Source organism: Oxyura jamaicensis, chromosome 7 (genome assembly GCF_011077185.1).
Source record: "Oxyura jamaicensis isolate SHBP4307 breed ruddy duck chromosome 7, BPBGC_Ojam_1.0, whole genome shotgun sequence".
Lineage (NCBI taxonomy): Eukaryota > Metazoa > Chordata > Aves > Anseriformes > Anatidae > Oxyura > Oxyura jamaicensis.
In genome coordinates, this window is record NC_048899.1 from 665,530 (window position 1) to 678,137 (window position 12,608).

Sequence of the window (12,608 nt, forward strand, 5' to 3'; positions counted from 1 at the left end):
TGCAGAGAGGCACAGAACATTATGGTTACACCTGTGTTTGTCTAAATCCAGCCAAAACAATTTCCTCTCCAGTTGCAGAGGAGGATTAAAAAAAAAAAAAAAAAAGGAGCCTACCTAACTTCCAGTAGTAGCAGACATTTCCTGTGAAACAATTTGCATAGTATTTCCCTTGATGCTCTCTGGCTGCATTTTGTTGTTGTTGTTATTGTTTTTTATTTTCTTTGTACTTTCTAGTTCAGGGACACCTTTGGTAACTTCAGTGCCCCCCTACTGCCTCTTTGTCTCTCACCAGCATTGCCAGGGCCGAGCAGTTGCAGATGGTATGCTCTCTGAGTGCTTTCCTTAATTGAATGAAAAATAAAGCCTCTTGTAAAATATTACCAATTTAGATGTGACTTATGGGGCACATATGATGCTTATTTTTTCAATTACATGAAAACTTGGCGTGGTTAAACATAGGAAGCCAAGTGTTCTGTGAAGCTGGTATAGATTTTTGGGTTTTTAGGTGATTTTGCTCTAAATTATTATATAGCAGAAGGGGGTGAAGAAAGTCAGCAGCTAAACTGTGTTTTCCCAGCATGTATTTCACTCAGTGGACCCTTGATGCTCATTTCATGACTAATATATGCTGTACTATATGCATTTCTTGTTGTCACCAGAGATAACATTAAGTAAACTATCCCCTTAAGAAAAACAGCTTTTCTTGGCAAGTGGAGTATGACTCAAGAAGCCAGCAATGGAGACATACGGTACTGTGAATGAGTGCTGTGTGTTACTCTACTGGATCTGAGTCCAGGCACTATTTATACTGCAGCATATTCAGCACCAGATTGTTAAATCTTAATACTGAAACAGTGCATCATTTAAATGTTTTTGTTCTGTTTATGTCCCATTTTCAAGCATTGGATATCAAGCAATACTAGCTAACTTTTTATTTCATTTGGACAAATCTCCCCTTGCCAAAAGCTTTCTAATCTGCTCTTGAAACATTAGCCCGTCTGTACTAGCATGTTGCAGTGAAATTTTGTACCACTGTAGATGAATTAGGTCTCTTCTAGCTTCTCTCAATATGTGGTGATAGAATACCTTGCAAATCAGTATGTCCATGGTAAATGCAAGCGTTTAAGTGCTACAGAAAAGGAGTTGTGCTATAATTATTTCCTCTTCAATCTGTGTAGGAATGAGACAAAAAATAGTCCACAGCAAGTATTTCATGTGCTCATCATATTGTGTCCTGTTGTACCTGTGCAAGAAGCTTTGCTTTACTGTTTCAGATGTGTTATTTATTTTACAATTGTGCTTTAAAGATAAGGATAAAAGGCCTTTGCTATTTATTTCAATTGGATTAGTTCCAGAGCTGGTGAAGAACTGAGAGTAGAATGTGGGGAGGAGAGGGCTTATGTTTCTTAGCATCATAGGATCCTTCCAGATACCCAAAAAGATGTCTTGGAGCTGCTGTTATCACAGATTAAGTGGTTTTTCTCATGTATTAGTGTATTTCTGACAATAGTGCTTGCAGATCCTCTTTGGGAAGATCAGAGAATATATAAGCAGACCTCAAAAGTCATTGGTTTAAATGTGAGATAAGGTAATGGGTGCCTTGTAGGGCTGTGCCAAGAAAAGTTATGTGAGCAGAGCAGTGGAGCAATGGCAACACGGTGAAAGAGGGAATAAAAGTGATAGTTGTAATGTGCAATGTACAGGGCTGAGCTGCTCTGTTTTCATGTAAGGTAGCAATGTGGCTTTTTTTGTTTGGTGTCTTCCTGGAAGTCATTAGTCATTGTTCTTGGTGGGGGTGGGCCCTCTGCAATTGTCTAAACAGAAATAATACCTCTGCCCCAAATGGTTTACCACCTCAGTTTATAGCCTTTGTGACAAGCCCATCCAGAAGAGGTGATGATCCCTATGAAAGAATGAACAGAAGTAGAAACAGGACTTAAAACATCCCTCCTCCCCCCTGCTATTTTGGATCTGTGGTCAGCAGCCTGCAGTTGTTTGTTGCAAAGAAAAGCAACTGTCTGCATAGTGCAACTTGCAGCTGGGAGTGAACTCTTCCTACTGGCTTTCCAGTGCCATCCGTCCACACTGGCAATCATACCATGATTAGATTGTAACTGTGCTGAAAGCCCACACATAGGAATTTTCCTGTTCAAGTCAAAACCAATTCATTTATTTACAGAAGGGTTTTGGAGACTGCAGAGGACCATAGAGTATTTAAAGCTTCTTCTAACTTAGAAAAGCAGACTTTAGTAGGATGATGAAAGATGTGGCGGGAAGAAGCATCCTGTGCTTCCTTGAAGTAATTTAAGAACCAGAAACATGTCAGCAAGTCTCTGCTAAGAATTTGAAGTCTATTCCTACTGTTTCCCATAGTTTGCTTCAGGAATCAGTACAAAACATCTTTTTGAGCAAGATTGCAATAAACCTCAAGGCAGTTCTTGAATCTCCTGAACAAACAAGCTTATCAAAGGGTTTAGTAAACAGACGGTAAAATGTAAAGTATGAATGTTTTGTTTTCTTTTCAGGAATAATCAAGCTCGGGAGGTGGAATCCCCTCCCTCTCAGTTATGTGACTGATGCACCAGATGCGACAGTAGCTGACATGCTACAAGATGTCTATCATGTTGTGACACTGAAAATCCAATTACAAAGGTGGGTGTTTCTGAACATCTGTCCTTCTCTATTCTCTGAGCTGCTCTGTCGATTACAGCATTACTATAGAGATTAGCACATCCTGTCTTCATTAATTTCTGGTCTTTTGATGAAAGGGAAAGAGAAATGAAGAGAATGGTAGGTCAGCTGATGGCTATTTGGTGCATGTTCCAACTGATATTTTATGAAGCAGCAATATGGTAGCAGAGAAAGGAACAGAAGTCAAGTAAAGGTACAGGGCTTTAAAGGCAGACTTTGCTACAATCCCAGATTTAATGGGTTATTGAGGCCTTATTTTATACAGAAAATAAACGTCTTTCCTTTTTCCAGGGGTTACATTGTGAGAAGCCAGGTCTTCTACCGCCAGTTGCTGAGATGGGGGAGGAGAGGAGCTTCTTGAATTTCCTTTGTTCTCCAGTGGTCTTCCCAGTGGAAGAGCAGGAAGATGAAGAAGGGATCTGTTATGGCAGATCCATTTGGCCTTTGGAAAATATTTTCCTTCCCAAAATGCTAGTTCTGACTAACAAAGCAAAACCTCCCGATGCTCTTACACTTACTTGCTCTCCCTTCCAAAACTCCTGCCCCCTCCCTTCCCTCCCCCCCTTCTCTCTGTTGCTCTTCAGAAGAGTTCTCAAATAGCAACTGGTGCCTGTGCAAGGAGATGTGGCAGGTCCCTGGGAGTGCATGGCACTCCCTAGGAGTGCCAATAAGCCTACATTGCAGGGTCAGTTGTAGCTTTATGGCCAGGAGATTTCAGAGGAAAAAGGTGAATATAACAGACAGCCTGGAATAATTTCCATACAGTTCCTGGAAGCTCAGCCAGAACAAAACAAAGTTCCATAGTGAAGTGTGTCAGCATCCTTTGGTGGCATGTACATATCTACCAACTGTTCAGTTCAGTTTGGAATTTGAAAGTAGCCTGTTCCCCACTGACTAATGATAAGCTCACAACTAACAACATTTTTTTCGTGTTATCTCTGATGGGTTTGGAGTTTCCAGTTCTCATTTACAGGCCTTTCCTTGGTTTTATATACTGTTATCATCTCTCACCTAGGCTGCATCTCTGCAGCATAGTTGTGAAAGCATCTAGATGTCTGTACCTGCTGTAAAACTGGAGTGCAGTAACTCATCTCCTCAGAAGTATGAGCTACCAGAAGCCCACCTAGTCTACTGTCCTGTTGGTATTACCAGAGGGTATTGACCCAAGATCAAGGTCTCATTCTTTACCTTCAAAATGCTTGAAGATGCAGTGTAAATAAAAGGTAGCCCATGACTTTGAGATAAAGATAATCATTGACTACTTGAACTCCTCAAGTACAACTGAACTTTTCAGCTCTGAGCCTGTCTTTATAGGCACAAAGCAGAACCACCTCAGCTGACTGGAGAGCATGCATTAAGTCTCTCAGGCATCAATGGCAATGACAAGCTTCCCCCAACTTTTTGATGTTGATGTTTGATGTTTTTTGGTCTGTCCCCATGTTTGTAGACAGAGACCATGATCATGTTAAACTAGAAGAGGCACAAATCACACAAAGACAAAAGGTTTACTACATGTGCAATTCTTGTAGAATGAAAGTGAGAATGAACTGCATGTGACAGATGTTGGGCATATGGCTTAATGCGTTTCTGAAGGGCTCTCAGATACTTTAGTGATAAGGGCAGTGTAAGAACCTGTACACAATGAAATTCATTTTTCAGACCTACTGCTCCACACAGTGACGACCCTTACTTTGCAGTGATTTTGTTAGTGGCAGTGTGGCATATATATTTATTTTTCTATCCCAGCAGGAGTATCTTTGGAGAGGATGGCTTTATCCAGCCAGTTCTGTGGCTTGCTTTACACAGAGTTTCTTTGCTCTCTACGAGGTCCATCCCAGAGGAAATGGTTATGCCACACAGTATCATAGTTGGATTAACTGCTATCCCTGCCATGTACTGTCATTCTTTTGGTTGAACTTCACATCTGGGAGCTGGGCTTGGTGGGGAGGTGAAAGAGGAGAGAAATACCTCGATGAGCCGGCTAAGCAGGAAACAATAAAGTTGTGCTCGCTGCTTACATGTCTATGGCTCTTGTACACAAAGAGTAAGCATCTGTGAAGGTGATGTTTCTATCTACTTTCTGCTTTCTGTTTTGACAGTTGTTCAAAGTTGGAAGACTTGCCAGCAGAGCAGTGGAACCACGCCACAGTTCGCAATGCCTTAAAGGAACTGCTCAAAGAGATGAATCAGAGCACATTAGCCAAAGAATGCCCTCTCTCACAGGTCAGTGTTTTTAGCAGGCTTAGGGAAAGACAGATTTCCAAGATCCAACATTTGTATTTGCTCAGTAAAGGGCTTAGTAAAGGGGGAAACAATTCCATGAATATTGAATCATTTTCTTGTTTCCTTAGAAATGAGAAATTCTAATTAATACAAAAAAAGATTATTTGTATACCAGGTTTTATCAGTGGGTTGTCAGGTGGAAATTAAGAATTGGTTGATTTCTATTCAACTATTCAGAGAGTTTTCATCTAGGTATTATTCTGAAGCTTTTTCAATAGGACTGACAATTGTCAAGGGTGAGCTTGGACTAGCCTCTTCCCACTAGGACCTGCCTCCCCTACTAACCCACAGGTAGCTCTCATCAGCTTCCAACTATGATAAAAAGTATGCCTTTTTAATAGTAATAATAATTTCTAAAGAACAGCAATAAAAACCTACATGTAATTATCTTTAAAAAAGAACAAAAACTCATAGTCTCTTTCTCCATGACTGCTTTATAAATGACAGTAATGTCATGTCTAAGACAGACAGGTTCCTACAGATATCATGACCTCTATTTGTACTTCGCATCGTCATAACCAGAGATTCAAAAAGTTTTCATGACTGAAGCCTCCTTGCTTTGCACAAAAACAGAAAAAAAATTCAGCACTCAGACCAAGCAACTTTGCTAGAACCAAAAAGGATATTTCCTTCTAAAAACTTCATTAGAATCTTATGTTAGTCTGCCTGTTGTATCTTTTAGAAGTCAAAACATCAGTAAGTCCTTCTTGCTTAAAAAATCCATTGCATCCTGTCTTGCATTACACTGTACATTCATCCTGCAGTTCATTATCCAAAGCCTCTGTGAACCAAGAGAATTCTTTCTATCTGTAACCAACACAAATTTGCCTCACTGTCTTAATGACTACAACTCCAGGGAAAGCACGGGGGTACAGAGGTGAGTTACAGAGCAGAATTTAGGTCTCTGCAATAGGTAGGAATTGCTTTCCAGCAGAAAATGTTCCTCACTTCCCTTAGTCATGTTAGGTCTGCAGATCTAAAATGAATGGAAAGGCTGGGTAAGGAAAAGCTGCATAGCTTGCCTTATTTACTAAAGGAGTAGCAGCGACTCGAGATATGCGCAGAGCATAAGTGTGTTGAATACGGAAGTATTTTTCTTTTCACACAATTTAAGTGTAATTTCTTTAAATAGAATTATCTGTGGAATCTGGTCAGCTAATGATGATTGCAGCATATAGTTGTCTCTGCCCAGTCTTCTTCAATATGCAGTATAACTAAACTATGCGTCATTTCATATGCAGAATTCTTTTGTTGTCTAGGTCTTGTTCCTCCCACTTGAGTTTCAAAGCCTACAAGGTAGAAATGCTGTAGTTGGTTTACTCTTCCCATAACCTCAGTATGACAGATATTAACAGGATGGCAGGACTGTAGCAGCAAGAATCCTTGCACTAGTAGTTATTTAGTGGTCAAAGCTAAATAGAGATAGAAAATTAAACTTGCTGACTTTTAAGCGCAACTGTAAGTCACCTTGAGCAGTGACTAACCCCTGAACCAGGACTGCAAGAATTCAGCATTTATTATTATTGCTATAAAAAGTTTTAGTCTCTTTCGGTTTGGCTCAAAAAATGCAAAAGATACAATGGAAGGTTGTATAGGAACTGTCTATTACCATCATCTGAATATGCCTCTAATACAATTCCTTCTCCCAAATCAGTTTTAGAAAAATATCGTGCCAAATGTGAAATGTCATTACAACCCCCTTGTGGTTAATATATTATTGACAGCAGCAAATTGCAGAGTGGTCTCTTAGGAGTCGAACTGCAGAGTAAATGCTGCTGCTTATTAATGTGTTCACAGTGCCTCAAGTACAGAAGTGGAAAGGGGCAGCGCGGGGAGCTCTTGCTCCCACCCGCAACGGTGCTCCGTCTCTGCTTCTCAGTGCATGAGCTCGCCATGCAGCCCAGATGGGGATTCTGATTGCCGCTAATGGGAAATGTAATCATTCACTTTGATTTAAATTTTTTTTTTTTTGTCCTGCTAGGTGTATTATGTGGCTGCAGCTTAGCTACCCTTAGCATAAGGCTGCTGTTCAAACAAATAAATCCCAGTTAACCAAGCTGAGAGGAAGGAGGGTATGTTGGGGGAGTGTGTGTGGCAGAAGGAAATCCAATTACTTCAGCATTTCCATCTTTGCATAGAGACCTCTGTCTTTCCTGTATGCTGTATAACTCATTTCAGTGCTGACCATGTATTTTGTCTCCTTGCTGGAGCAAGATTTTTTGGGGATGCGAGCATATTTTTCTCCTTGAGCTTACTGCACCAAATTTTCTTTATGTGGATATTTCTCAGGTTCAAGTCCCAGAAATGTTCCTTTGACATGGCTGTCTTGACCACACCTCTACCAAACATATCTGCTACTTCATATAATCTATTCCTTTGTTAAGGATTTTCCCAGGAAAAATATGCACTATTTAGAAATTTGCAATTAGTGAGTGATGTTTTTTTGTTTGTTTGTTTTTGCCACTCTCTTCTGGATATGTATTCCCTTTTTGCATACTCATCAAGATTCCTGACAGAAATACCCCTAGGATTCCTTTCAATTTAATAATGAGGGTTTTTTTTCTTTTTGTAGTTTGAAAGTTGTTACGGTTCTTTCACCTGCTGTATTGTCAAGCGGCTGAATAGAATCTGTCCTGAGATTTTTTGCCAGTGGTTGATTTACTGCTTAAATTTACTGTTTAGCTTAAGCTTTGCTTTCTCTAATAAAGGTTAATGGGTTAATATGTTCTATGATACTTAATAGCCCTACAATTTCAGTAATGTCAATTTATTGAAGAGCTTTAGGATTTGGGGAAGAAAACCAGAAAAGCCAGGTTGTTAGGTAGACAGACCTAAACAATTTTTCCCTAAGTGACTGGAAATATAACTAAAGTGACACTAAAAAAGATGGAAGTTAGTTCAGCTTTGTTCAAAATCCTTCCTTAGCAGAGGCTATCACTGTACCATGCTTTCAGAATACTACTGCTTGTTGAAGTGATTCAGGACAAGGGAGGATTTATGGGGAAGGAATTGTTGCTGACTACCACAATGCTAGGTTTATGTCTCAAAATATTGATTTAATTAGAAAATTGAATCTCAGTTTTAGAAATTGAAGTTGCCACTTAAAAAGGCTCTGACTTTATAGCCTTCTAGCTCTACTGCAGTGCACCAGAGCAGCTTTCAAGTGGAAAAGTTAAAGTGCAAAGGCACAAGATCCTCTTTACTGAAAGTGAAATTACGTGTTGAAGAATGAAACCAGCCTGCACCAATCAGTAGAGTTAAGTCTCTCAGTTTTTCTCACATTGTGTTTTAAGACCCCAAGCTCAGGACTGAGGAGCAACTAGAGTTGTAGGACACTGCAATGAATTTGTTAGGATGGATAAATCTGGGAGAGAGGAGGGGATGTTTTTGTTTTTAAAGCATTGTTAAAATTGAGTAAGCCAACGCGTAAGCTTTGTAGCTTTACAGAGATGGCATAGATCCCATTTTGAACAAGAGCCTGCAGGAGCCTGTGGGCCAGAGCTTGAACCTATGGTAAATAGCTTGTTTTAGTCATGAGGTCATGCTAGCTATCTCGTCTCTGTGCACAAAGGTCATGCAATGTGCCAGTGCTTTTTCTGAGCTTTGTTTTTAAGTGAAGAAGAAGGACAGAAGATAACTGTGATTTCTGGAGAAGGTGCTTTGGCTCCCATGTGTTAGTGGTATTAGATTACATTTCCTTGCTTGAGTCTGTACACACGCTGGGAGTGATTTGACCCTGGAAGAGTTAAGGAGGGAAAAGCAAAATGTTGTTTCTAAAAAGATGCCTCCTCTTCAGAATGGAAGAAGGAAGGAAAAAAGGAAAAACTGCCAGTACCAGAGTCTTTCCCACCCTATGGGCAGAAACATCCCATATATAAAGTATCTATTTTATGTATATCAGGTGCTGCAGAACAGCTCTGTTTCTCTCTGCTTCCATCTGGCTTGCAATGACAGTCACTTAAAGGGAAGTCACTCTTAAATAGCAGAGAGAGTGGCAGTGGTTAAGCAAGTGATACTTCAGTTCTGTTCATCTTTGTTGTGGTTTCTGGCTGTTCTCTATTGTAGTATGCATAGTAGCTTTCACCCTGAATAGCACTGTTAATTTCTCTTATGGGTGATTTTTCACACAAGGGCTAATCACATGTTTCTATAAATTATATTAATTTAACTTATTTGCCTAACTGTTGTTCTGTAGCGAGTAGCACGGATGTTCCCTCATTCTTGGCTGTGTGGTCTCGTTGCATTTGGAAGCAGAACAGAGACATCTGAAAAGCATTATTTGGATTATGCATGTTGAAGCATCTAATCTTACCTTTAGGATCTGGTGCCTAAATCATGATTGTTCTCACCCGGGTGCAGTGAGCGTGTGTTCACCAGCATGGCACCAACTTTTGCTATGCAACTAAAGTTTAGATATTGTAAAATCACAAGTACAAATTAAAGTAGAGGTAGAACTGTCCCCACCACCAGCTGGTGCTGCAAGTTTCAGTCTAGGTCAGTACTGCATCTTTTTTGCTTTATAAGTGAACCAAAGTAATTATGTTTGGGGATTTACAATGGAGAATAAAACCAATTTTGTGTACTCATCAGACACTGCTTTTTGGTTTTAAAGGCAAAAATGGATGACATGCAATGCACTTGCATGTCACTCACTTACCCTGGAAAAAATTCTAATTATGCAAGATATTTTAAAATCATTTTTGTCTTTTTTTTCTGTACTTCCAGAGTATGATTTCATCCATTGTAAATAGTACATACTATGCCAATGTTTCAGCAACCAAGTGCCAGGAGTTTGGGAGATGGTACAAAAAGTACAAGAAGATTAAAGGTAAATTAATTTTTTTCTAACTTTCCAAGTTCTTTAACTTCTGCTGACAGTTTGTGATTATTTGCTTTAAGTAAAAGTGATAATAAGCTTTAATAATATTAGTGAATTTGTCTACAAATAGGGCACAGTCACAGCACATTTGAAACTTAATCTGATACTTTACAAACAAGGCTGGTGTGAAAACATAGACCTCTTAATACATGCTTCTAATATCCTATTTAGTTGTGCTGAAAGATCAACTGTGTTTTGAATTAAACTAAAATGTTTGGGAAAAAAGAAATGTTCTAGTAGCTCAGAATTAAAAAGCTAGATGGCTGTGTAAATTACCTTAGTTGCATTATATTCATGAAACCTAAAAAACTTGTCTTTCTAAGTTACATGTGCCCTTTCTCTCTGTTTTAAATACTGCTAAGCATTCTGGCATTCCTGCCATATTTTATCATGTAGAATCTAGATAACAGTGGAGCATTTAGTACCCAATTGTTAGGAGACATTACTAAGTAATGTATGCTGCTGCACCCACTGAAGTTAAGATGAAAATAGTCCATTGTTTATATTATTTCTACAATGAAATTGTATTAGTTTGTTGGCAGTAAAAATTATTCTACATATGTTCATACTGCTCTCACCACTGAAATGTGTGATCACCTTCCAGTAGTACCCAAAGTGATGTGACACGCATCCATCAAGTGTAGTTTGTTCTTTTATTCATCCTTTCCTTTGGGAAGGGACTTGTGTGTGTACCGGACTTTTTTTGTTGTTTGTTTTTTTTTGTTTTAAAACACATGTCCTAGCAAAAGTTTAGCAATAGTCAAAAGCTTTTCTACAGTACTAATTGCCTCCTCATTTTCCAAATGACCATCACCCCTGGAGATTAGCGTTACCCTGTGAAAGTTTTTTTGTTCCTTTGTTTTTTAAGTTTTTCTCTCTGTTACACCACTGAAGGAGAGGGTTCATTGTCTGAAGGCAATGTCTATTTTTGTTGTTTCTGTCTGTGATCATTTCAGTGGCCAGGAAAATAATAACACGATTCACAGGCATTATGCAGAAATAAAGTAATGTCCTGTTCTTCTTGAGAGGCCATTATATTTTTACTTACATGAAGATCAACATCTCTCAAAAGCAGTCTACAGTCTTTTTCTCTTAAAAAGCTGTCATAATGAGATAGGAAAGTTTGCTTGTTTAGTTTCCATAGGACAGAGCAGAAATCTGCATAACAGTACCATAAAGTGTCTGCTTCTCTAATTAGGAACACACGAAACAAAATTGCATAAAATACCAGAATAAGTTCTGAGGCATCTGTTTTTCCTCTGATATCCATCTGGCTCATGTGGCACATACCTGTAGGATTCCCAGGCTTTGGCTATGTAGTGATAGATTTTCACTAGGCAAAAAATAAAAGGAATGTTTGATAGTAAAATTACCTGTGGATAGAAGGAAGATTGTTCAGGCAGAAGTGGGGTAACAGTGTAGATGAAGAAATGGAGGTGTTGCTTTTCACCTGTTAAAATGGTTTAGGTGAGAAGTAAAAATGTTGATTGGACATTTTACTACATGGTTATCCTGGTGCCAGATAAACTGGATAGTTTCTTCTCTCTCTAAATTGCTGTTGTGTTATGCAGAAGTGTTTCTTTTCTCTAAATGGCATCTCATAATAAAAGAATTTTATTTGAAGTGCTCTAACATATCCTCTTGGTTAAAAAACAATCAAAGGAATCAAACAGCTTCAAGGTCACCACCGTTCGCTTTTACTTGCCATTCTACGAGAACAGTGATGGGCTTTTTTTTTCTTTCTTTCCTTTTTTTCCTTTCTTTTTTTTCCAAACTGGGCAAGGGTGTAATGCCAGTTGCAAAGGCACTGGAAGCCCTTAACTGTAGTGTTCTTAACTGTAGAGATGCCACTACAGCTTCTGAGTGTTTCTAGCACACTGCTGTCTTACACTTTCTTCCATTCTTAGAGCATTGAATTCTTTACGCTCTTACTTTTTTTTTCACTTAGTAAGTGCACAGTTAAATTGTTAAGTGTCGTAAAAGCAGAATGAGACCTCAATCAAGAGGTCAAGGATCCAAACCTGAAGAGTTTACCAGATAACTCTGCATATGTTCTATTCAAAGAGACACAGCCAGTCGTTGCTGTTCGAAGTGTGTGTGTGGTGTGTGTGTGTGCGCGTGTGTTAGTAGGAGGAGAAAAAGGAAGGTTAAGGTATGTGTGAAGTAAACACAAGCTGCTATAAAGCAGTTCAAGTCATGTTGATTCATCAGCCATATGAGTGGAAGAGAAAACAAAGAATCTACAGCAGGTAGATTGGTGCACGAAAAAAAACAGCCATGGATCTTCAGGGCAGTAATCTAGACCCCCGGCAACAGCAAGGCTTCTGCACTTCTTTGGGCAGTTTCAATTTCTCATAATCTCTCTTTTCAAGATGTTTTGTTTCGGCTCCGTTGCCAGATATTTCTACAGGACAGCTCAGTTAGTATGCAAACTCAGTGACTTACATGCTACAGTCATCATATATTCCTTTAATAAAAACAAAACAAAACCTTAAATTTTCTATAAAGGAGGATAGATGATGCAGCAATTCACTTTTGGATAATCTGGATAGATTGAATAAAACTAACTTAGAGTCACTAAGCCCAGCACCCATATCCATATGTAAGTCTAGAGCTGGTTTATTAGAAAGTAAAAGCAAAAAACAATTCACATGAGCTGTGGTAAGTGCAGAATAGGAAGGAGCTTCAAAATAACTTTATTGACGTTGCAAACTAAATGCAGCCTACAGTGTTAAATGTGTTTCCTATTATCTGC

The 12,608-nt window shown here is 39.0% G+C and overlaps 1 protein-coding gene across 1 annotated transcript in view; it reads left to right on the plus strand.

Moving 5' to 3' along the window:
* The window catches only part of SATB2 (SATB homeobox 2), a 129,526-nt gene that overhangs the window by 51,569 nt on the left and 65,349 nt on the right, over positions 1 to 12,608 (plus strand). The window contains 3 exon segments of the mRNA XM_035331936.1: positions 2,526 to 2,652; positions 4,791 to 4,914; positions 9,700 to 9,802. Of these exon segments, the coding sequence (XP_035187827.1) occupies positions 2,526 to 2,652; positions 4,791 to 4,914; positions 9,700 to 9,802 (354 nt within the window).